The sequence below is a fragment of the Condylura cristata genome, unplaced genomic scaffold (genome assembly GCF_000260355.1).
Source record: "Condylura cristata isolate star-nosed mole 26May11 unplaced genomic scaffold, ConCri1.0 scaffold00006, whole genome shotgun sequence".
In the NCBI taxonomy this organism is placed as follows: domain Eukaryota; kingdom Metazoa; phylum Chordata; class Mammalia; order Eulipotyphla; family Talpidae; genus Condylura; species Condylura cristata.
In genome coordinates, this window is record NW_004567107.1 from 34,507,730 (window position 1) to 34,533,732 (window position 26,003).

Consider the following 26,003-nt stretch of genomic DNA (forward strand, 5'->3'; position numbering starts at 1 on the left):
GGGGCAGGCGGGAATCGAACTCATGCGGAAGTGGCTTTAGTTTCTCATTGCAGTACTTTAACCCGCTGCGCCACCAGGGAGGGCCCCTTTTGGGTTTTTATAGAAGCTTCATCGCATAGGTATATTTGGCTTGATTGAATCACTGGTATTTGTGATTAAACCTCCACCATATTTATTATTCTTTCTATTTAGAAAACTCCAAGGCTTTTTGGTGCCAGTGAAGAAGCAGAGATAAAGATCAAATGTATATTCATTATAATTATACAACTTGTGGGCAAAATTAACTCTATAATGCAATATAACCTTTACTAGTGATTCACATTTTAAACTTTGTTTAGGTCCTAAATACAAATATCATCACTTTGGGGGTTAGGGTTTTAACATATGAATTTTGGGGGTTCATGTGTTAGTGCTTAATATTGGAGGAAGAGTTTCCACTTAGTTAACCTTGCACCTTTTCCTCGAATGCTATTTTTTTGTAATTATTTGAAAATTTGCTAAACTTCTAAGCAAACATAAGAATATAGTAAAAAGAAGTGGTCTTCATTGTATTGAATACATGTATTTTCTTTAAAGAAATCCTGCTTGTGATGAATTCTTTATTTTTTTTCAACTAGAAATGGTCTGTATCCTATCTTCATTTTTCAAAGATATTTTTACAATATAAGTTTCTGATTTGACAGCTCTTTAAAAACAGAAAAATGTTCCAGTTTTCTGTCCTCCATGATTTTTGAGGCAAAATCTCCAATAAATCAAGATTGGTTACTTATAAATAATATGTCATTTTTTTCTAGCTTTTCTCTAAATATTTTTACCAAATCCTTTGCTTTTAGTACCATGCGATTATGTTCTTTCTTCACATGAAGTTCTTATGTTTATCCTGTTGGAGTACACTGAGCTTCTTGTATCTGTAGATATATATTTTATTGAATTTGGGGAGACCATTATTTCTTCAAATATCTTCAAATATCTATACTTACTACAAATGTTAGATTTTTGATATTTTCCTATAGCTTCCTTTCTGAGGTTCTATTTATTTTTGTTTTATCTCTCTCTTTTTTTAGTCTCTGTTCAAATCGAATAGTTTCTATTACTTTAGCTTGTGGTTCTTAATGTTTTCTTTATTGTCTTCATTCTAAAATTGAAATCATTCAGTGGTTTATTTATTTTATTGGAGAAAATTTTCCTGGTTTTATTGTATCATGAGGCATTGAAACAACAGAATAATCAATATCTGGGTATTGAGGCAACTGCTTTTCCCTTCACTTCTTTGGTTACTAGAACACATTGTCGACCCTCCCTGGTAAAAGTACAGCACCGCGAAGCTGCCATGGCTACTTTGGTGCGAGTTTGATCCCCGTCATGGAGGTGATCCACATGACAGCAGCAGACCTCTCCTGTGTTGCCTGCTGCTCCCCTCAGCAGTGTACATCTATCTGCCTGTTTTGCTCCCCATTCTGTCTCTGGTGAATCTGGTAAATCATCTCACCACCCCTGCACCTCTGGCCTATACCCCAGCACTGTGTGTATAAATAAATCTTAAAAAAAAAAAAATAACTAGAATACATTGTCAGTAGGTAAAGACCTGTTGCATTACTTAAGTATTTTGAAGCCTTTTGCTGGTACAATATAAACTCTTCCTATCAAATGCAATTAGTCTAGCATCTGAGGCTCAAAACCTCAGGGGTAGCTGCACATATGTCCTCCTGGCTCTGTTCTTGAGTATGATATTTGGAGGGAGGAGTAAGAGCAGTTTCAGGAATTGTAGGAAGGAAAAGCATGAGTAGCTGGCTGGGAGAGATCAGCCAAAGTATTGTTATAATAGCTATTTTAAAGTCTTTCATAATTCCAGTGGTTATCTCATCTCAAGATTAGTGTCTGTAATCATCTTTTCCTTAGAGAACTGGTCACATGTCTTTCTGTTACACACCTCAAAATATTACCAAATGTTGTATGCCTTCAGGAATATGAGAATGTGTTATTTTCACTATTACCTTACCAACATTTAATATAATAGTTTCAACTATTTTGTCAAAATTAGGCAGATTGATTAACATATCTAGCCAGAGCAAGCACCTTGTGATTATTTATTATTTGTTTTTCTTTTAGCCTGAATCAGTTATAAACTTAACAGTCTCTTTGTATGCAGTAAATATAAGATTTGACATATTTGATATAAGTAATTTTCTTAGTTGTGATGTACAATTTTCTATTGCAGAAAGTTTTCAAGGTCTATACATTCAAATTCTATTTTTTTGCCTTCTAAATATTCCTAATTCATCAAAGGAGAAAATGTTATCCTTTTTTCACAAAATCATATTTTCTGTTTTCATAATTTAAGTTTAACCTAATTTTCTTAATTGATTTTGTTGTATAGTAAAAATCATGATTGTGTATTAGATGTATATTAAATGTTCTTCAAAACTGTTTGCAAGAACATTTATTAAATTTTTCTCCTTTCAAAATGGTATCTATATTAATTTATTATTTACCTTATGTGTATAATATAGTTCTCATATGTTTTTTGTGTGTATTTATGTGTTCCTTTGAAGTTGCATCTTTTTCATTTTGCATTGACTAACTTTCCTTTTTTTTTTTAAAGATTAATTTGTTTTTTATGCATATAAGAACTGGGGTACAGTCCACAGATGTGAGGGGCTGGTGAAAGGATTCACCAGTGACAGAGTGGGGAGCAGAACAGGTAGATTGACAAAATACACTGCTGAGGGGAGCAGTGAGCGGGACAGGAGAGGTCTGCCACGCCATGTGGGTCAGCTCCTTGGCCAGGGATTGAACTCATGCTGCAATGGCTGCTGATAGCTTCGTAGTGTTATACTTTAACCCTTGAGCCATCAGGGAGGCCCCTCTTCTTATGTATTATATTTTTGAGATTTTTGTTTCTTTATGAGGTTTTTTGTTTACCTGTTTTTCAATATTTTCCATCATCAAACTATATTCTTTGACCTCCCCCCTCCCCATTCTTCTTAACCTTAGAAACCTTAGTTTTGTTGTCTATGTCTACTAGTTTATAATAATGTCTACAGTTTGATCATAATATATTTTGTGATCTGTCTGTTTGGATCTATTTTCTTTGAACCTTTAGCTCAGGATACCCAGTTCCTTTGTTGGATTACAGAGAACCTTAACTATTATTTCTTTTTTTTTTTTTTTAAAGATTTATTTATTTATTCATACAGAACTGGGGTACAGGCCAGAGGCTCAGGGGTGGTGAGAGGCTTCACCAGAGACAGAGTGGGGAGCAGAACAGGCAGATCGACGAAGTACACTGCTGAGGGAAGCAGCGGGCAGGCCAGGAGAGGTCTGGCTCGCCATGTGGTCTCCTCCGGGGCAGGCAGCAGGCGGGAATCGATCTCATGCGGAAGTGGCTTCAGATTCTCAGTGCTGCGCTTTAACCTGCTGCACCACCAGGGAGGGCCTTAACTATTATTTCTTTAATTAAAAATTGTCAATACTTTTCTCTTGTCTACTTTTAGTATTCTCTGAGACAGATATTGTTTTTCTTTAAGTTGTCCCAAAGAGCTCTGTTTTATTTTTTTTTTTCTTTGCTGGTCTATTTAAGCATTATCTACCCAGTGTATCAACCTGTGTTTATGAGTTATTGATGCATCTTGTCATTTATGGTCTTCTTTATATCCATTAATTCTGTGTGTAACCATATCAAGTTTTCTCTGTCTCTGCTGCATTCCTTTTTTTCTTCACCCTTTGTTTCTCTTGTTTCCACAAGTACAGTATCATTGTTATCTTGAATTCCTCTTCAGGTAAGTTAGCAGATCTGCTAGATTTGGATTTCTTTTTTTTTCCTTAAAGATTTATTTATTTATGCATACAAAAACTGGGGTACAGGCCAGAGGTGAGGTGGATTGAGAGGATTCACCAGAGACGGAGTGGGGAACAGAACAGGTGAATTGACTGAAATACACTGCTGAGGGGAACATAGGGAGAGACAAAAAAGGTCTGTTGTGCCATGTGGGTCAGCTCCCTGGCCAGGATTACAATCTTGGTGCAGAGGCTGTGGATAGCTTCACAGTGCTGTGCTTTAAGCCCTTGTGCCACCAGGGAAGGCACGATTTGGATTTTGTTTGTTTGTTTTTATTCTACCATTTGTGGTATTTTTCTCCAGCTGTTCATTTTCGTTGATTTCAGTTGAAATGAAGAGCTTTATTTCCTTATCTTTGGAAGTTGGCCTTAGGTGTCTTGCTTCATAGTTTGACATCTCTGCACTTGTCAATGCTTGTAAGGGGAGGGAGACAGGAGCTAGGAAGTACAGCATTACAAGCACTGCTAGTGAGTATCTAGAGTTCAAGCCTCCTGAGGTTCTGCAGCTATCACAGATTTTTTTTTTTGGTTGGTGGTGGTGTGGGGCAGTTGTTACAATAACCACTTTCCCTAGGCCAAGTCCTCAGTCAAAACTTTCAAATAATTTTGGGTCAGCACCAACCTCTCTGCTGTTGTTCAGCTCTGCTTTACCAGATCTGTGACCATGGAGGGGGCAGGAAGAGAATGAACCAAGGCTGAGATCTGCTGGTTCCCACTGTGGACCAGCTGGTGCCCAGGTTCTGATTACAGGCAAAAACAGGGAGGTGGGGGAGAGCATATTTCTCAAGGTTTATGTTAATGACTTTGTACAAAAAGCTGAATCTCCTGCAGACTTACCTCAATCCTCACTCAATTATTGTAATATCTGGAGGGGGTTACAGTCTTCAGAATTGAGGTTTGTTCCCTTCCCCAGAACCCTGTTCCTCTATGCTTACTCCTATTGTCAAGAGCCTACTGCATTAAACTCTGGTTAAGGACAGTATTCACTGTATAGAGTTGCTATCTAGGTGTTAGTCCCAGTGGAGGTGAGACTGGGAGGTATGAGATCAAGCTGACAGTCATTCATTATACAGATCCTACAATTACCAAGACTATCTGCTGACTTCAGATTCCTCTTGGGGAATCCTCCTTGTTTAGGGGAGTAGGGTGTTTCACTCTATAACTCTGAGTGCCTGATTTCTATGTTGCAATATAGTGTCTACCTGGCACTCTACCTCAATCCTCTGCTCCCTACTCCTACTAGTCTACAGAGGTAGACCTCTGTCCTGTACACTGATGACGTTGCACCCTCTCCAGGTCTGTTCCTGGGTTTCACATCCCTGATGCAGGCCTGAACACTTCAGTCACCAGCAACAGAAAGGCAAATTTCAGTTTTCCTACCCTCTCTGCTGTGTTGTCCTTTTATGTATATCATTGTCATATGGTTATCCTCCAGGGATTGTTGTTCTTATTCATATAATTGATTGTAAATGTGTGGAGAGGGGAGACCAGCAGCTTTGCTTTTCCTCCATCTTGTCAGACTTCTCCTTAATGGCTTTATTGAAGCATAATTGACAAAGTAAATGGCACATTCTTAAACTATATAATAGACTTTTTAAAAAACAACAGCAACGATAACATTTTTAGGTGTCTACATCTGTAGTGTTAAGTATAATCACTGGCCCCTCCTTTCCAGCTCCTTCTACCACCACTCCATTCTCTATCTCTGTGGATTTAACTGTACTCTAGGCACTTCGTATTGGTGGGATACAGCAGTATTGTCTTTTTACAACTATCTTATTTTATTTAGCATAATGTCCTCAAGGTTCATCCATGTTTTAGCTTATTACAGAATTTCATAACTTTATTAAGGCTGAATAATATTCTATAGTATGTATATACCACAATGCTTTATCCATTTGTTTTTTGAACACTTGGGGTAAATCTCTGTTTTTGATTATTGTAGATAATGCTGCTATGAATATGGGCATGCAAGGGATTTTTATTGTCTTTTTTTAAAAAAAGATTCATTTATTTATGCATACAAGAACTGGGGTACAGGCCAGAGGTGCAGGGTGGCAAAAGGATTCACCAGAGACAGAGTAGTGAGCAGAACAAACATATATTCTAAAATACACTGCTGAGGGGAGCAATGGGTGAGACAGGAGCGGTCTGCTGTGCCAAGTGGGTCACCTCCCTGGCCAGGGATTGAACTTATGCTGCAGTGGCTATGGATAACATCATAGTGCTGTGCTTTAACCCCTTGTGCCACCAGGCTGGGCCCAATTTTTAGTGTTTTTAAAAAGCATTCCTGAAATAATTCTAATGTGCTACCAAGGGAGAGAACTCCTGAAAGGTTTCTAAACTTAGAGGAAAATCCATATTATAAATCTTAACATGAAATTTAAAAAACTTGTTAGATTATATCATCTATATGTGACCCTAGAAAACTATGGAATGTTTTCTCTCCTAAAATTGTTTTTTAATCCCAAATTTAAGGTGTAGCTGTGGGCGATTGATTGGAGACCATCATGGGATAGATCATCCTTGGACTATCTCAGCCGCCAATGGTGTTGAAAATGAACAATGGTCTGTTGAAAAACACACAAGGAAAAGCCCTACCGATACCTTTGGCACTATTAATTTCCAAGATGGAGAACATACCTACCATTCCAAGGTTGGTCTGCCACCCCAGTATTTCACTGGTTTTTAAGAGAAGATGAACTATATCTCCAGGTATAGGTGATTACATGACCAGGTTTTATTGCAAAAATATCCCTGTAATGATCTGACCCTTCCTTTATGTCTGCAGGGCATTGTACCTTTCCCAAGTGTGAAGTAACTTGCTCTTTATTTCACTGACCTTTCCCCCGTAACTTTTGGCTTCTGCAAAAGACAATGACTTACTAAACTTTGAGACAGTTACCAAAGGCTTCCTCTATTCTTAAGGAATGGGGAAAAAAGTTATCACCCCAAAGCATGCTTTAACTGAAGCATGGCCACAGCAAATAATTAGAAGATTATTGTGGCTGTTTGTGCCTGCAGTGTTCTTGTAAGAGCCTCTTCTCAGGAAAGAAGTGGGGGAATTTCTTGTCCTTTCAGAAAGATAGTACTTGGGCTTTCTGCATCAGTTTTTCTTTTGTGCCTGACATGATGGTATTGCAGTGAGTTGCATTGTATTGACTGGTCAGCTAACATGGGTGTTTTCTTTTGAGCATGTTAGTCATATACTACTTTATTAGGTGAGGGAAAGTTCTGGGTATTTACCTTAGGAAAGCTCAGAACCTATTGCATTCTGGAATTTGGCCATTTGTTCTATGGACTTGAAACAACATTTCCTAGTAGTGTAATCATAATAAAAGTTCCTTATACAGTGCTCTTTGTAGTCTAGATTTCTGGCTATTAATCCTCTCATATTGAACTTTGTGTGATATTTTCTGTAGTTGGCAGGAAAATAGTCCACACTTCTCCAATTCTTTTTGGAAACTCATAGAACTGTCTATGTAATTTTTCCCCCTGAGGTGTTAGTTTTCCTTCTTCTTTTTTTTTTTTAAAGATTTATTTATGTATGCATACAGAACTGGGGTACAGGCCAGAGGTGCAGGGACAGTGAGAGGATCCACCAGAGACAGAGTGGGGAGCAGAACAGGCAGATCTACAAGTACACTGCTGAGGGGAGCAGCGGGCAGGTCAGGAGAGGCCTGACAAGCCATGTGGTCACCTCTGGAGAAGGCAGGAATTGAACTCATGCGGAAGTGGCTTTGGCTTCTTAGTGCTGTGCTTTAACCCGCTGCGCCACTAAGGAGGGCCAGTTTTCCTTCTTTTGATTTCATTTTTTTTGCTCACTTGTCATCAGTTCAAATATTTATTGGATGCCTACACTTTGCTATGTCTCAAAGAGCCTATGTTCATGTATGAAGCTTATAGACAGGTGAGGATAGTAGGACATAAATGAACACAGGAGGTAGGGGTACTTTGAAAAGGGGAAACAAAGTTCTTTGAGAGAATGAAAAGGCTAACTGGCTAACTCTCATGGTTTGTGTGTGTGTGTGTGTGTGTGTGTGTGTATGTGTCTGTGTGTATGTGTGTGTAAGGAAGCCATCTGAAGTAGGTACAACTAAAAGGAGATTGGAAAGATGAATGGCTTGAGGTATCTGGTAAGGAAGAAGGGAAAATTTGCACTCTGGGCATTAAGAACAGCTTGTATGAAGGTCAAAAGAAAATATGGTGCATTTATTAGAACTGAAAATATGGTCAGATAGATCACTAATACATTTTATGCTCAGCATTCATTTCCTGCTTCTTCTATGTATCTGAATGCATTTTATTTGAGCTCTGAGAAAAGAAGAGGCTATCCTTTATAGAAGTCCAGAATTGTACTTTAGGTTTACAGAGAGGAGTAGGAAGGCTGTGGGAGTTGATTATTCTTCTCCATCCAAGTTCTTTTCCTTCCCAGTTGTTATCCCTCCTGCCTCATTTCTCAAAGATTTGGGAGATGAATCTTTGCCAGTAGGATTCTAAGAGAGTTAGTTATAAGTGAGGGGGAGGAGAAAGAATCGTTAACCTTTAGCACTGCCTTCTGTTGGCCTTTGGGAGAAAAGACTTTAGGGCTTATAATTTAATTAATCAAGTTTGCCCTAAAATCTTTTTTTTTTAAAAGATTTTTTTATTTATTCATACGGAACTGGGGTATAGACCAGAGCTGCGGAGGGTGAGAGGATTCACCAGGGACAGAGTGGGGAGCAGAACAGGCAGATAGAGGAAGTACACTGCTGAGGGGAGCAGCGGGCGCGCCTTGTGGCAGGTGGGGATCAAACTCATGAGGAAGTGGCTTCAGCTTCTTAGTGCAGTGCTTTAATCCGCTGCGCCACCAGGGAGGGCCCTGTCCTAAAATCTTAAGGAGAAATACCTTTGAGGACTAAAAGACTTATATTTTAAAGAGAGGGAGGTTTAGGAGAAAGATTAGGGTAGAAAGAAGGTGAGCTAAACCAGAATTGCCTCCTGTGTTTGTATTCTATTCAGAGCAAAGCAAATTGGCTCACAAATGCCACCTTGTACTTTTTCCTCTTCTTTAACTTGCTGTAAGGTGGTGGCAGCAGCACAGGCTCCTTCCTCATGAACTGAATCCTAGTTACCCTCTGTCTCCATTCACTCTGCTACTTCCTTTCTCCCATGGCTGCACCATCCTTATGCTCAGGAATTCTAATTTAATTATGAATGAGAGTGATTCTGTTTTATGAAGTTTAAAGTTTAGATACATTGTTATTGTTTTAAAATCATTACCAAATTCTGAAGCATACAGATCCTCCAGTAATTTCTATTTGATGTCCAGAGATCTAATCCTTTAGTTATTTTTTAGTCAAGTTTTGCAGTTTTTGGTTTCTTACTGTTCTTACTTTTTCCTGTAAATTTGACTTATTTTTGCTGTTTGTTGGCTGTGTATAAGGAAGAAAACTTGTCTCAGTGTGATTTTTTTTTTAAGAAGAATATTTTTTTAAAGATTCATTTATTTATGCTTACAGAACTGGGGTACAGGCCAGAGGTGTGGTGGGTGAGAGGATTCACAAGAGACAGAGGGGGAGCAGAACAGGCAGATGTACTGAATACATTGCTGAGGGGAGCAGTGGCAGGTCAGGAGAGGTCTGCCACGCCATGTGGCAGGGGGGAGGAGGGGGCTGTTGAACTCGTGCTGCAGTGGCTTGGGAGAGCTTCATAATGCAGTGCATTAACCTATTGCGCCACGAGGGAGAGCCAGTTTCAGTATGATTTTAATGGTTTGTATGTGGCTGTGGCAGCAGCACTACCTCCTTCCTTGTGAATTGAATCCTGCTAGAAGTAGAAAGCCAGTTACACTGCAATTTTCGACAAAAAGCAGAATGACTCTGAGGCTACCTGCTGACATGGGTTTCATGCATCTTTTTTTCTGGCCACATTAACTAGTCAAATGTGATCTTATGTGAAAAGTATTTACTTTTAGGAAAATAGTTGCATTGTTTTTCTAAATGCATATAGAGGAATTATAAAAAGGAAAGCAAATGTATAATAATTTAAATTATGCAAACACATGAAATGGTCAAATAAATTAAAGCCATAGTTTGGCCCTCCATGGTGGCACAGCGGGTTAAAGCACTGCACTAAGAAGCTTAAGCCACTTTCACATGAGTTCGATCCCCGCCTGCCCCGGAGGTGACCACATGGTGTGGCAGACCTCTCCTGACCCGCCTGCTGCTCCCCTCAGCAGTGTACTTCATCGATCTGCCTGTTCTACTCCCTGCTCTGTCCCTGGTGAATCCTCTCACCCTCCGCATCTCTGGTCTGTACCCCAGTTTAATTTTTTTTTTAAAAATTAAAGCCATAGTATTTATTTAAAAAAATCACCCATTTCACCCTATATCAAAACCTTTTAAAATGGCTTTGCTGGCTTTTTGCCATTTTGAAGTATTTCTATCTCACATCATACCTTCTAGAGTACAACTGGGGGCAACCCTGAAAGCCAGAGGAAGTCTCCCTGCTGTGACTTGTAATTCCCAGAGGAAACTTAAAGGGGGGTGTGGGATCCTTTTAAAGTAAATATTTCCATTATTTTGAAAAAGATTTCTGATTCTTCTTTCAAGTTTTGGTCATTGTGATTGTCCTGCTGTGTTCTCTCTGGGGTGTATTTTCCCTATGTTATAAACATGTGTCCATGCGCCTGTCTTCCAGTATATCAGAACTTCTTATGATACAAAGTTGGATCATCTGTTACATTTAATGTTGAAAGAATGGAAGATGGAACTGCCAAAGCTGGTCATCTCTGTCCATGGAGGCATCCAGAACTTTAAAATGCTCTCTAAACTTAAAGAGATCTTCAGCCAAGGTTTAGTTAAAGCTGCAAAGACAACAGGAGCCTGGATCATTACTGAAGGCATTAACACAGGTAAAGCACCATCCTTGTTTCACTTTTTTTTTAAGTTCCCTCTTCCTAGAACCTGTGAATCAGGCAGTGTAGCCCCAGATCTCTGCTCTGTAGCACCCTGGGGGATGGGTCAGGATGAAGGAGAAAGATGAAGAGTATCGTGACTGGAAAATAACCCCAGAAGAGTCACAGGCCTTCCCTGAAATGTTTTTACTGTAATCAAAATACACAACATCTGGCAACGGAAATAGTCTTTTATGAGCTTCGGAGTGCAGGAGGTTATAAAGGACACAGAGTTCATAGAAATGTGCAGTTCAGGGTCACGGGCATTAGCTAAACTCTTGTAGCCATGGTCCAGTGCCCTGACATTGGAAGTCAGTGACTAGTGCAATAGCTGTGTTGGGCAGATTGGTCTTGAGGAGATAATTAACTACATGATCGCCATTTAATTTACACTAGCACTGACTTTTCTCTTGTGTGAACCTTATGTAGCTTCTGAATTCCTAGTATTCTTGCTCCCGGAATCAGTGTTTATGAACTGATTGCATGTTAAGAATCATTGGGGAGCTTTGAAAAAATACTTATGTCCTAGCTCGACACCAGATTACCTTGAGCTGTCCAGGGTGGAGTTTCTGAAGCATGCTAATTGCAGTCAGGGTTAAGATCCTGTGGCACTACCAGCCTCATCTCTTACCTCTATCCTTAACCTGTCCTTTCCCATCTTGTCTTCACTTCCTCTTTTGATTTGGGATGTTCTCATTAATATGTCCTATGAAATTCTGCCCATCCTTTGAGATCTGCGTTGTATGCCAATCACTCACGTCAGAATAAAATTGTTCACTTTCATTTCTTAATTTCTATCACATTTACTGTGTGTAGCACTTGTCACATGTCTATAGTTTGCCTTACAGGTTAGGTTAGTCTGTTTATGAACTGTTTGTGAGCTCAGGTTGTTCACATCTGCCTAAACTGAACAGCACATGCAGCAGTATCTATAAAATCATTAAAAAATATTTCCTCCTGACTGGAAAGGCATAAAGGAAGCAAATGATTGAAAAAGCAAAGCAAAATAAAACTTATGGTATTTGGTTTGGCTCTAATAGATAACCTGATAGTTCTCCTTGTACATTTGGTAAGATAATTATTGCTTCACATTCTTCAAAGAAAGTGAAGGTGGCAGAGTCCTAAGTCCAATGTACAGTACTTAGTTTACTTCTGGTTTAAAAAGAGACAGAATTTTTGCAGAGTTCAGAAAAAGGTAAATCTGGCAAAGGCCTTTTCTTTGAATAACTACCTCATGCTTTATACTACTTATTGTTTTTGGTTAGGGCTAATTAGGGAACACAGATATAATAATAATAATATAAAGACTACTGAAACAGTTCATATGAACAAAAGAAATGAGAATTGAGACATACTCGGAATTTCCTTAAGCCTTAATCTTCCCCTGCCTTGTTCAGCCTCGGTTTCATGGGATGTGACTACTTGACAGAGGTCTCTGGACCCACCGCATCAGTCCTCCCCAGCAGCTTATTGGAAATATAGGTTTCAGGTCCCACCCTAGACTGGTAGAATCTGAATCTGTATTTTAATGACATCCTCTGGTGATTCTTATGGAAATTTAAACTTGAAAAGCCCTGCTTACAAGCTTCTGCCTGTTCTTGAGATGGTTTTCAACTCAAATGGTCTGATATTTGACATGAATTTTTGACATTTCTTAAATGGACTGCCACAAACCTTGAAATCTACTATGTACAAAGTATTTGGAAAGATATTGTGGATGAAAGGATGAGTAAGCAAAATATTTTAACTCTTGAAAAATTGTGAATATAAAACTGTTCATGTCCCCCAGTGAAGCAGAGGACATACTACAGAATGAGTGTTGGTATAGTAGAGAAGTTTAGAAAGAAAAAAAAATAAAAGCTCAGTATGACGATAATGTTAGCGCTGGGCTTGCAGGCCATTCTGGTTAGGTCAAATGTCTCTGAATTGAGGTTGTCAGTGAACTTTTCCCAAAAGGAGAGAATTGTTCAGATAGAGAGAGATCAGGGGCAGGAGGAAGAGAAGTTAGGAGGAAATAGAGGAAGCCAAGTTACCAGAAACTGATTCTCCTGGGTCACCAACATTTTCTAATAACCGTCTTTTGCATACACTGGTATGCTTGCCTATTTGTGTCTTTCCGGTAGTTTTGGTGTTTTGCATGATCTGTGAGTTAAATTTGACTTCTAAATTAATCATTCATAGGAGTGTCCAAACATGTTGGGGATGCCCTGAAAGCTCACTCTTCTCAGACCTTGAGAAAAATCTCAACAGTTGGAATCCCTCCTTGGGGAGTCATTGAGAACCAGAGAGATCTTATTGGAAAAGATGTAAGTAGACAATCCTTTCATAACAAAAGGAGATGAACAGGTGTCTGATTGCTAGAACTTCGAGTTTTCTGTGGTGCTCTAACAAGACATCTCAAAACTAGTCCCTGACTTCCTTCTACCTCCAACTGTGTCTTAGAGGATGACAGCCCCTTCCTTACAGTCACACAAGCCCAAAACCCTGGACTAATCCTGGAATGATCATTGTCTCTGTCTCCAAGCTCATCAGTAACTTATGTCAGCTTCATTTTAAAAATATGCTCAGAATCTGACCTCTTCTCCTGATCGCCACTATTTCTGAAAAGGAGTAAGCCACCACTTTCTGTCACCTGAATGATTATAATAACCTTCCCTACTCTCATCCTTGTTTTTTAATTATAGTCCATTCTCACATGTTGGCCAAAATGACTCTTCTAAAATAAAAATTTGATCATGCTACTTCTCTGAAAATTCCTTTAGTGACTCCAAGCTTCTTGTGATGGTTTGCAAGTAGTAAAACAAGGGATACTTGTGGTATGGCTCTTGTTTTCTCTCTTCCTCATTCCTCTTCTCTGCTTTGTTCATTCCTATGTACTGATTTTTTGATCTGATCTTCCTTCCCATGTTTCTGAAGGAAATGGGCATGTCTAAGACTGTCTATAAGAAGAATGTGTGTTTTTTGTAAAAATCTCAGGTATTATATGAAAGAATGAAAGAAGAAAGAAAGCTGTATTATTCCAGAATATTTTCTATGTATAATAAAACAGAAGTTTGTTGTATTTAAAAAAAAAAAAAAAAGGAAGCCCTTTGCTGTGAATCTGCTTTTAAGCTTATTTATTTGAAATAGTTATTTCTTGATGTCAATTAATATAGGCATACTTGTGGCTTATTTTAATGTTCTTTTGGAAAATTTCAAACATAGTAGAGAAAAGAGAGATTAGAATCATAATTACCTGTGTACTTCTTCCAGGTTCAAAAGATAGGAACTCACAGCCAATTTTGTTTCACCTGTTCCCTTATAGCTTCCTCTCCCACTCTCAACTTCATTTGAAGCAAATTCTTTTCATGTATATAGCCCAGCCACATACTGGACAACACATTGATCCACAACAAAAGGGAATCGGAAAAACTCAGCTGACCATACAGCTAGCTTGAGAAGCACTGCTCTAGATAACGAGTCAGAGCTGTGAACCCTGGGCAGATCACCATAGTACAGAGTGGCTCATGGCACAGCTGAGAACCCCAAAGGCTAAAGGATTTGGAGTTCTGACCCTCCCGTTTCCTGGCTGTCTTGCAGGTGGTGTGCCTATACCAGACTCTGGGCAACCCCCTCAGCAAGCTCACCACTCTGAACAGCATGCACTCACATTTCATCTTGTCTGATGATGGAACTGTGGGCAAATATGGAAATGAGATGAAGCTCAGGAGGAGCCTGGAAAAATACCTCTCGCTGCAGAAAATACACAGCTGTGAGTATTATAGGGCTCAGCTAACAGGACCTGGCTCAGGGCCTGCTGTGAGGCAAGGCCCTCTGTTGTTATCTGTCAGATTAGAAAGTTTAGCTGACCCCTGCTGTAACTTAACACATGTGAGCCCATGGCTGGAAGAAAATAGGATGTAAGGTGATATGGAGTTGAGGGTGACAGTGGGGAAACAGGAAGAACTCTTCAAGGGACAGATTTTTGGAGAGTAGTGATGGATACATTGGGGCCCTTGTATCATTTTTTTTTTTTTTTGATATGGCTTCTTGGTCTTGAGTAGCTTCTTGGGTCTGTGAAGAGAGAGGGGGCTTGTGTAAGTAAAGCACCCTGGTAATTAAAGTTTGTGCCTGTCCACCAAAATGGCTGATCAACCAAGATAGGAATCTTTGTACCAACTTGATATCATTTATCATTTGAAATAGGCTCAGGACAAGGTGTGCCTGTGGTGGGGCTGGTGGTGGAAGGAGGGCCCAATGTCATCATCTCAGTGTGGGACACTGTGAAGGACAAAGATCCAGTGGTGGTTTGTGAAGGGACGGGCAGGGCTGCCGACCTCCTGGCCTTCACCCACAAACACCTAGCAGATGAAGGGTGAGTTTTTGACTGTTGACATATGAAACTATGGTGACTATTTGTTCCTTTATTATTTTTTAAAGATTTATTTATGCATGCATGCAAGAACAGGGGTAGGGTATAGGCCAAGAGGTGGTGGTCGTGGGGGGCATGAGAGGATTCACCAGAGTCAGAGTGGGGAGCAGAACAGACAGATTGATTGAAATATGCTGCTGAGGGGAGCAGTGGGCACGATAGAGGGGTCTGCTTTGCCATGTGGGTCACAACCCTGGCTGGGGATGGAACTCATTCTGCAATGGCTGTAGATAGCTTCATAGTGCTGTGCTTTAACTTCTTGTGCCACCAGGGAGGCCTCTGTTCCTCTATTTTAGTGTGTTAATCTGTGCCATTGAATGGGCCAGTTATGCTTGGAGGATGGTTTTTGAGACTGAATATCTGTAATATACCATTAATGTACCATCAAAGATATGCAAGTTACTATTTCCTTAGCTGTCTCTATCAAGGACACTTGGCATTACTTGCACTTCAGGAAAAAAACATTTCCAGGAGACAGTGAGGTGGGGATGCTTGTGCACTTGGCCATTATAGCCACAAGAACCCTTCAGTGAGTGAGATGGTTAGTGTTGACCATGGGTCACCTTTAAATTTGCTTGCCAGTGATTAAAAATTAATAGGAATGGGGGAAATTAAATGTACATCGTCTACGTTGTCCCTTTTTTAAGATTTAATGATTTTCCCTTTTCAAATAGAAGGTAATTTTTCTCTTGTCATCCCTATATCCAGTGTGAATCTCCCAATTTAAAGCATGCTATTTATACTGTGAGTAAATACAGCATCTATGAACTAAAGTGTAGACTCCACTAATTATAAGCTACTGCTCTATGGTGTCTCCTTTCTTATAAGTTCTCTCCCCTGTAGCTCTCAGCCCTCTACTAGTATTTCCTAGTATTACCTTAGATGAGTGGTTTTTTCTTTAAAGATTTATTTATGCTTACAGAACTGTGGTACAGGCCAGAGGTGTGGTGGGTGAGAGGGTTCACAAGAGACAGAGTGGGGAACAGAACAGTCAGATGTACTGAAATACACTACTGAGGGTAGCAGTGGGCGGGTCAGGGGAGGTCTGCCACACCATGTGGGTCACCTTCCTGGCCAGGAATCGAACTCGTGCTGCTGTGTCTTCTGAGAGCTTCATAGTGTGGTGCTTTAACCCGTTGTTCCACCAGAGAGAGCCCGAGTGTTTCTTTTCTTTCTTTTTTTTTTTTTTTTTATATTTTGGAGTTTCATATTCTTTTGAGAACATGATACCCATAATTTTTTGAGATTCACAGCCCTCCCTGAAAATCTGTCAGCTCAAGAACCTGGCCCTTAGCATTCTTCCCAGCATCATGCCACATCAGTCCTTCCTTATTTTTGGGTTCTGACTTCTCCTGATACTGCTGCTTTCCTTTGCTTTCTGCTCTTGGCAGAACTGCCCAAAGGTACCTTATTAGATAGGTGAAAGGGTTTTATTATGTTGTTGTTGCTGGCTTGTTCCCTTTATTGCCTATGTCAAGAAATGATCATTTATCTTTCTCTCAGGACCCTCCGTCCTCACGTGAAGGAGGAAATCATATGCACGATTCAGAAAACTTTCAACTTTAGTCTTAAACAGTCCAAGCACCTTTTTCAAATTCTGATGGAATGCATGGTGCATAGGGACTATGTGAGTATGATAAAATGATGATTCAGCTAACTTAAATCCAAATCCTAACTTTCAACAAGAATAATGTTATTTTCATAATTTTAAGAAGTATGGCCTTTTGCATTTTTATATTGAGTGTATGTAGTAAACTCTACAGAATTTGATTCTTGGTTAAGTAAAGTTAACTTCTTATGGTCTTCACACGTTGTTCACAGCAGTGCCTTAAATTCCCAACTGTATTTGGAAAAAAAGCATTTAGAAAGTAAAGCAGTATTACAGAAAAGTGATCAAATCTAGTGAAAATTGAACATAAGTATTTTTAGAGGGTAAAGAGATTGCTCCCTGCCTTAACTGAACTTGTCTACTGAGTTAGATAACTGTTACAACATCCAGGGTAATCCCACAGAAGATCATGGGGAATGCACTAGAAAATGGAAAACGTGAGAAGATATTCTGGGTAGAAGATGGAGTCTATAAATGATGAGCTATAACATAATGTAGATTCAGAAAAATATTTTAGTGTTTTGAGGTTATTTATAAACATTTTTTCCCCAAATTATGTTGAGATAAAGTAGGTTTTATATCTTTATATCTCTTCTGGCTGATCAACATTGTCAATGACTAGGATGATTCAAAGCTGAAAATTGAACATGAGGATATGTCATGGTTCACGGTGATTTTCCTAGAACTTGAAAATTGGACTAAGTCATACAAGATTTGGTATTACATAAGCAGCTGGCTTCAAAAAAAAAACATTGAGCAAGTTCTGGCAAAACATGGCTGACTATGTGAAAAACCCTTTGGGAATTTTAGGTCACCTAATAACAACAGTAGTAACAGCAGACATATCTACAATTAACAGTGTGGTTTCAAATATTTATTTTCTTATCTGAAATAGCCCCATACCTGAGTTCAGTATCACACTGATTATTTCACTTTTGGTGATGACAAAACAAACAGAGAATTTAAATGATTTGCTCAGTAGGAACATTCCAGAATAGTAGAACTAAAACTTGAGCTCAGAAATTTTGAAATTTTGTCTATGGTCTACTACATTTTATATTTCTTACAATATTCAGTGAGTTAAGAAGAGAGCATGAAGATAGATTACCTTTATATCTGCCTCTTCTTGTCACCAAGCAGAGTAGCTAGTGAATGATGTAATGGTTGGACTTGGCCTGGAGACAGCAGTTAAGGGTTTGTAATTTCAGAAACTAGCTCCTTAGCTACATACAATTGAAGATTGACTTTATTCATGCACATAGAAAGGCTTGGGGGGGGGGGAGGGAACAAACATGAAGTTGTAACATAGTATTTTAAAAATCTTTTATGTGAATTTAGAGATTACTTAATGCGTTCTCTTTTCTTCTGGGTGAGGAACCTAAGATTCAGTGGCTATATAATATTCATCCAAGAACAACTAGTTAATTATATATCTAGGGCTAGAACTTGCAAGTCTAGGCTTTTCTGTATTGAACAGTAAGTTGACATTTGGAAAATCTGGGATCAATTAATTACAGCAGGTGACCTTTTAAAATAATAAATGAAGTCCTTATTTGTCTTAAAAATTAAATCTATGTGTTTTGATGATGAATGTTTTTCTTAATTCACTAGCTCAGGAGTGAAGTTTGCTGGTACTTTGAAAATATTTCATTGATAGTACCCAAAATACAAAATGGCTTTCTGTTTGAACTGTTATAGATTACCATATTTGATGCTGATTCTGAGGAATCACAAGATCTGGATTTGGCAATCCTAACAGCTCTGCTAAAGGGTGAGTGTCAGAACAGGGTCCTCCCTTTTGACATTCCATGGCACTTCATGCTTTTTATGTTGATGTTTTGAAAATAATATATGATTGTTCCTTTTGTACATCCTAGGTACAAATTTATCAGCATCAGAACAATTAAATCTGGCAATGGCTTGGGACAGAGTGGACATTGCCAAGAAACATATTCTAATTCATGGGCAACATTGGCAGGTATAGTTGAAATTAAGTTATTTGGAAACAATATTTTGTATTTTTGTTTGTTAGAAAGGATAAAAAGAGGAAGTTGGAGGAGGGATAGAGTGGTTTGGTAGGGGTATGATGTGGCAACTCTGGCTGGGTGTCCAGGGATAGCTGAAACCTTTATCTCATCTACTTTGCTATCTCATCTACTTTGCTTTCCTGAAAATGAATTTTTTTCTTCTGACTCTGCCACCTAATTGAAATTGACAGAGGATATTGGGAAAAAAGACAAAGTGGAAGGATTGTTTATTTTCTAAATGGGCATATTTTTGTATTACTGTTTCAATTTTTGTTTTTCATTTCTTTGTGTTAGAATGTAATACCTGTTCACCATAGAAATAAGTGGAAACAGAAAAGAAAAAAGTTGATCTATACTACTAAGGATAACCACACTTAAACTTTCACTGAAAAATTATAGTTGTGACCGTACTATAGGCATATTATTTTTTGAGTCAAGTGAATACATTCACATTGTTTAAAAGACCAAATGATGCCAAGCGACTACTAAAGACACAGTAGTCTCAGTCTTGTAACAGCTAAGTCCTTTTAATAATTTCTTGACAGTACTAACAATTAGAAATTTCCATATTGCTAAAGAATGAGTCAGAGCTAGGCAATTCACCAGTTTTGGAGACCTCTCACTGTATCCACTGGTCCTCTCTGCTGCAATCTGGACTGGTTGTAAACTACTATTCCTGCTGCTGGAATGTCATACCTCATCATCTTCCTTTCTGTTGGAGTGTTTTCTGTAGCTCATATCTTTCTCTTTCTTGGTTTACTCCTTTTTTTTCCATGACATGCATCCTTCAATAACCTCTTAAGAAGGGGAATGCAAGTGGTAAACCATTTTGACTTATTTGTTTGGATAGATTTTAATTTAAGATTGGAACTAATTCCCCATAAGAGTTTTGAATGCCTCATTTCTAGTGAGGTTGTTGAGAAGCAAAAGTCTTTCAATTTGCTGATCCTTTGTTTGCTACTATTTTTTTCGTGGAAGTTCTAAAAATACTCTCTCTTTTGCATGTTCTGAGATTCCACAATGATGTGTGATGTTGTGAATCTTTATCCCATTATACTGTTCACCAGCTTTCAAACTGGCAATCATGTGTTTCCATTCTGGAGAATTTCTTGCACTGTTTTCTCTGGAATTCCTATTTTTTAATAGTTGGTCCTATGGATTACTATCCCCCTCTTATCTTTGTCCTCTTATATTCCATATTTTTACTTTGGAAGCTTTTCTTTACTTTAATCTTCATATCTTTTATATAGATTTTTGTTTCTGATAGCATCATGATTTTCTAAAAGCAATTTGTTTGATCATACTCTCCCATCTCCACCTTTTACAAAAATGGTATTCTGAACACAGTATCTTCTTTTACTTCTCTGATGATATTAATAATCACTCTCATGACATTTCTACCTACACTGATTTCTTCTAGTTGAGACTTGGTGATCTGTTCTGGACTTTGTACTTAAGAGAGGGCAATAAAGCATCAATAGAAACTCTGAGCCTTTTAGTTTAAGAGTAGGGTAATCTGGATACCATTTATTTGCGGACCTAAGACATATGCATATTTTTGTCTTTTCTCCTGGATTAGTCACATTACCACAAAGTCTTTTCTGCTTTTACCAGCAAGGTAAAAGCCTTTTTCCAGTTTCTTTTTCTGGAGACTGCTTAATTAATTACCACTCAACCATCTGCTTTCCAACTTCCAAAATTTTGATCTCTTTGTTCTTGAGGGTTCATTTCTTAAAAAACAAAAACAAAAAATCTCTCTATTATAACTTTAGTGGAATTTTAGATTAAAAAAAACATAAGCAGGCCCTCCCTGGTGGCGCAGCGGGTTAAAGCACTGCACTGAGAAGCTAAAGCCACTTCCGCATGAGTTCGATTCCCGTCTGCTCCGGGAGGTGACCACATGGCACGGCAGACCTCTCCTGACCCGCCCGCTGCTCCCCTCAGCAGTGTACTTCGTCGATCTGCCTTTTCTGTTCCCTGCTCTGTCTCTGGTGAAGCCTCTCACCGCCCCTGAGCCTCTGGCCTGTACCCCAGTTCTGTATGCACAAATAAATAAATCTTTAAAAAAAAAAAACATAAGCATGCTTAACTTGCTATTTATAACCATTAACCAGTTATAGTTTGACTGGAAACATGCCAGGTTATTTTTAAATAGTACAAAACATACCTTGAATTTTTATTAGAATTACATTAAACCTGTTACCTAATTTGAGAAGTATTGAGATTTTTTACAATAGTTAGTCTTTTATGAATTCATTCTAAATATCTTTAATGCCTTCAGGTTCACTTTTTATTTTTTCACTCAGATTCTGAGTATATACTAGTGAGATTATATTTTATGGTTATTGTATCTATAGATTTTACTTCAAATACCTGCAATACTGTATTAATTCTATTTTGATGTTATTTCTATTTTCTTTGTTGTCTCTGTGTCTTATATTTATTTCTACCCTCTTGAAGCCTGGCTCACTGGAACAAGCAATGTTAGATGCTTTAATGATGGATCGGGTGGATTTCGTGAAGCTCTTAATAGAATATGGAGTGAACCTCCATCGCTTTCTTACTATTCCCCGACTGGAAGAGCTTTATAATACAGTGAGTATTGGAATACTTCATCAGTCACCTCCTTAAATACTTATTCATTAATTAGCTTAAAGTTTATTTTAAGCTACATCTTGAATGTTCAGTTGAATGTCCTTGCACATAGAAATGTTATAGACACATTTTTCAATAAAAGAAGAACCATTCTTACTAATTTCATTTCATACTATGGTCATTGCTGTGTTTTCCATTAATAATTACACAGAATAGATGAACAAACCAATTTAAAATATACTAAGATTACCGTGGTTAAAATTCTTCCATGGTAGGGCTCTCCCTGGTGGCGCAATGGGTTAAAGCACTGCATTAACAATCTCTCATGAAGCCACTGAAGTATGAGTTCAATCCCCTGCAAGGGACCTGACCCATATGGTGTGGCAGACCTCTTCTGACCCGCCCGCCGCTCCCCTCAGCAGTGTACTTTGTTAATCTGCCTGTTCTACTCCCCACTCTGTCTCTGGTGAATCCTCTCACCCACCACAAATCTGGCCTGTACCCCAGTTCTATAAGCATGAATAAATAAATCTTTAAAAAAAATTCGTCCATGGCATAGCACATTAAAGAAAGCTTTTCTTTCACTTTTTCTGAGTTCTAATCTTATAATTTTGGTTAGCTTTTCAGCTAAGTGTTCACTCTACAAATAAAATGATTTTATTTATTGAACTGCTTAAGGACATTGAACATTGTGCTCAGTAGATATTTGTTTATAGAATTGTTTGATATGTTTTATTGAGGTCCAATTTATGATAAGGACAGTTATAAATTACCTAAAATTTGTTTCTGTCTCTTAACAAAAGTAAGTTAGTTAAATCCTTACTACTAACTCATATACATCTTTCTTTGAAAAGTTATTCAAATGGTATCTTCTCTTAGGAAATTGCTTCCTTAGAAATAATATGGCTTAAGCATCATTACTACAGATACTAATGAAAACCTTTAATATGCTGTTTTTTATGCATTCTGAAATGACATTTCCTTTCTCGCACATGGTAATTGAGATGAGTAATTCTTCCTTTTGTTCTTTATTATAGAAACAAGGGCCTACTAATATGCTGTTACATCATCTTGTCCAAGATGTAAAACAGGTAACCTTAGTACAAAGGTGTGCAATTTTCTTTGTGTATTGCCTTAGCTTTGTGTTGGAGGTGTTGTCAATTTTATAAAATGTAAATTTGGATTTTCTGGTGAATTAGCTTTTTACCTACTACTCTGAATTATTTCATGACCACAGTTTTTCCTGTAACTTATTTTATGCTTTAAAGATTTGATCTCTCAAGTAGCATTAGCTAATAAATATTTTCTCTTATAAAACATGAATTGGAGATATACAAAACTTCCCATCAAAAGCTATTCTCAACATAAAGCAATAGTATGGATGATGAGATGATCATACCTGTTAAAAATAAACATCTTGTCAGTATATTTGTTGGAGGATTAATGTCATTTCATTGTCTTTGTTGCCACTGTTTTGAGTATGAGTGATAGTTTGGGGGCTTTATCTCTTCTTTTGTGAGTCTAAGCATTGTTATAAGGAGCCAGGGTGGGCCCTACTGCTCTGTCTCCTTGCTCATATTTGTTCATGCTGTTCCCATTGAACTTTGAACTCAGATTCAATATAAAATTATGTCACCCCTCCTTAGTTACCCAAACTTCCCAACTTTATACCTTAATTGTTTATCTTTTAATTATTAAGAATTTTTATTAGAGCAGCCATACACTTTGGGATGTCTTTTATTTGTCACCATAGTTAAAATTCTTCCACCATGTGTTAAAAACAAACAAACTTTTCTTTCATTTATTTTTGGAGTTATAATATCCTGGATGGAGAGAGTATGACTTCCTGGTTATGTTGGCATGGTGTGAAAGGGATAGGAGGAAGATATTTAGTTGGCAAATTAATGGAAAACAAAGTGTCTTGCTGATGTAAACTTAGTTTGCATTAATTTTATGCTAGATCAAAATGATTTTCCTTAAATTATTTCTTTAAAAGCTGGTTCTATCATAGTGAACTGAAGGAGCTAAATCAATATGCTTTTAACTGGGAACAAATAAGTACTTTATTTTTGATTTTTTAAAAAAGTAAATCATAAGTATGAATAGAGAAATTAAGTTATTTATATGTTCCTTGCTTAAAGCTTTGTGAGCATAAGTCACAATATGTTCATTTCAAAGTTGTGGGCTAGTAGTTGGTGTGTCTTTAAAAATTTACTGTCAATTAAAAAATGAACAGTTATGAAGAGGTACTAAAAAGGATTTCAGAAGGTCAAAATAAGTTTTATTCAGACTATGAATCAGGGCTTGGAAGGCTACTACTCATACCGTTTATCTTGGCACAGACTCATATTGTGATATCTTATTTGTTTCTGTCACTTCATGTTCTTTATTTCCAGTAGCTCTGTATCCTCCCTCCCTACCCCTTTCTTTGGAGTATGCTGTAGACAACACAGTGTAAAGTGATATAGGCATTTAAATAAAGAGAAAAGCTGAACATTGAACCCACTGTTAATTTTGGGTCACACATTCAATTTTTGTCCTTCATTCACTTTTACTTCTGTTGTAGTAGTTATACCATATCCAGTTAAAAATAACCTTTTATACTATATTTAAATGTATTTTATTATAAAAAGCATGTGTGCATGAGAGAAAGAGAATGAGCAGGTATAAGCAGTCTATATCAGTGAAATTAAAAACATATTAAAGCTAGGTTTTTTTTTCCAAACTGAAGAAGTAGATTATATCAGTAGGTGCATATTAACAAACCAGTCTGCAAAGTTGATTGAAAAATATAATTCTGTTTCTTTGCAGTTGAGTTGGTTATGTCCTGATGGCGTGACAATAAAGAGGAGAAATGTAAGCTATAAATTATCACGTGTTTTTCTTTCAGCACACCCTTCTCTTGGGCTACAAAATTACACTGATTGACATTGGATTGGTAATAGAATACCTCATTGGTGGAGCTTATCGAAGCAGCTATACTAGAAAAAATTTCAGAGCCCTTTACAACAACCTCTTCAGAAAACACAAGGTAACATAATTGAAAAGTACGTAGTGAAATTAAGAATAACTAGGAGTTACACTTTTACATTAATGGCTTGGGAAATTCAGCTGGGAATAGCTTCTAAAATGGACATTCTATTTATAAACATTTATTGAGGGTTTGGACACGTGAATATTGTGCTAAGTGTTGACATGCTGGCCTGGGATGAACATAAAGATCAGGAGTTTAGAAACTGTTAGAAGAAACATATTTATGAATAGCTAGTCATAATGCAAAAGAGTATGTGCTATATTAACATAGAAGAAATGGGAGGTAAAAGGTTAAAGTGGAGAGATCAGCAATTCTTTCTTTTAAAAACAAAAATACAAAACTCAGGAATTTAATGGGTTCAGATTTATAAGCTCATCATATTCTGTGTGTAACCTAGAAGATATACTGGAAGATGTATGCAGAATGTACTTTAAAATTGTACATAATGTACACATTCTATTTTTCATCATATTTTTGAAAGCCTAGGAATGTACAATGAGGTTACCAATGGCTAACCTAGTGAGGAACTTGCATGGAAAGCTAGAAATGGGTATGAAATTACTAATTTCTTGGATTTATTTAGTGGAGGAGTACAAATTATAGTTTCATAATTGTAATTTTATACAATAAATGAGATTGTAGCTTGGTTTGTAGTCAAAGAGATCTGGGGCTAGATTATTAGAAGCTATTTATGTACTTTGCAGTGAGAAACTTTATCTGTGTGTCAATGTCCTCATGTATAAAATGGGACTATTAATATCTTTTTCATAAATTTATAAAAATAATTGTATAAAATAATATCTGGAAAACCCATACTGCTGGTACATAGAGACTATAAAGTAACTGTTAATAACCATTAAATTATCACTAATAATACCATTAATTCTATAGCATAATAATAATGTAATTTAGTATTATCTTTACAGTCTTGACCCCACCTATGTCTAGTTATATCCATAAAGCACAAGCTAAAAATAAATATAATTCAAAACCTATGGTTTATATCAACATTTTTATGTCAGTCCTTTTAAGAGTGCATTTTTTGTTGTTTCTCTTTCTCAATGATGATAGCTTCATGCTGATAAGCATTGATTTATATTGTTATTGGCCTATTGGAATGCCAGTGGAGATATTTTATAATACCTTGGAGAAAATCCATAACTTTCCAACTTAACCTTGGAACTGTTTGTGAATGGTAACTTTTTCTTATCAGAACTGTGAATCTTTATTGCCCATTCTGAACTTGTTCCAGGTATAGAACATCCATTGATTCTAATGGAATTTCCACATAGAGAGGAATGCAGGTATATAATAGGGAACAAAAGAGCATGTTCTGTAAGGAACATGTCAGGAAATAGCAGTGTGCTTAATAGTAAGAGGAGACTCATGAGAGGCCCTTGCTGGATGAGTGATTAATTTTTTTTTTTTTTTTTTACTGATCAGGATGAAAGGCAGAACCACTGGGTATTTGTAGGAAACAGCATTATATTTGGTTTTAATTACTGTCTGGAAATAAAATGTCAACCATTACCACTTTAATGTTCTTTCTTCCT

The 26,003-nt window shown here is 37.5% G+C and overlaps 1 protein-coding gene across 1 annotated transcript in view; it reads left to right on the plus strand.

Annotated features, from left to right (window-relative positions):
- Window positions 1-26,003, plus strand: part of TRPM6 (transient receptor potential cation channel, subfamily M, member 6) — a 99,487-nt gene that overhangs the window by 7,944 nt on the left and 65,540 nt on the right. Inside the window, exons 5-15 of the mRNA XM_004677990.2 lie at window positions 6,316-6,493; window positions 10,519-10,732; window positions 12,956-13,080; window positions 14,354-14,525; window positions 14,960-15,128; window positions 16,689-16,812; window positions 18,493-18,565; window positions 18,672-18,772; window positions 21,282-21,416; window positions 22,454-22,507; window positions 24,307-24,447. Coding sequence (XP_004678047.1) covers window positions 6,316-6,493; window positions 10,519-10,732; window positions 12,956-13,080; window positions 14,354-14,525; window positions 14,960-15,128; window positions 16,689-16,812; window positions 18,493-18,565; window positions 18,672-18,772; window positions 21,282-21,416; window positions 22,454-22,507; window positions 24,307-24,447 — 1,486 coding nt within the window. The remainder of the gene's footprint in view (window positions 1-6,315; window positions 6,494-10,518; window positions 10,733-12,955; window positions 13,081-14,353; window positions 14,526-14,959; window positions 15,129-16,688; window positions 16,813-18,492; window positions 18,566-18,671; window positions 18,773-21,281; window positions 21,417-22,453; window positions 22,508-24,306; window positions 24,448-26,003) is intronic.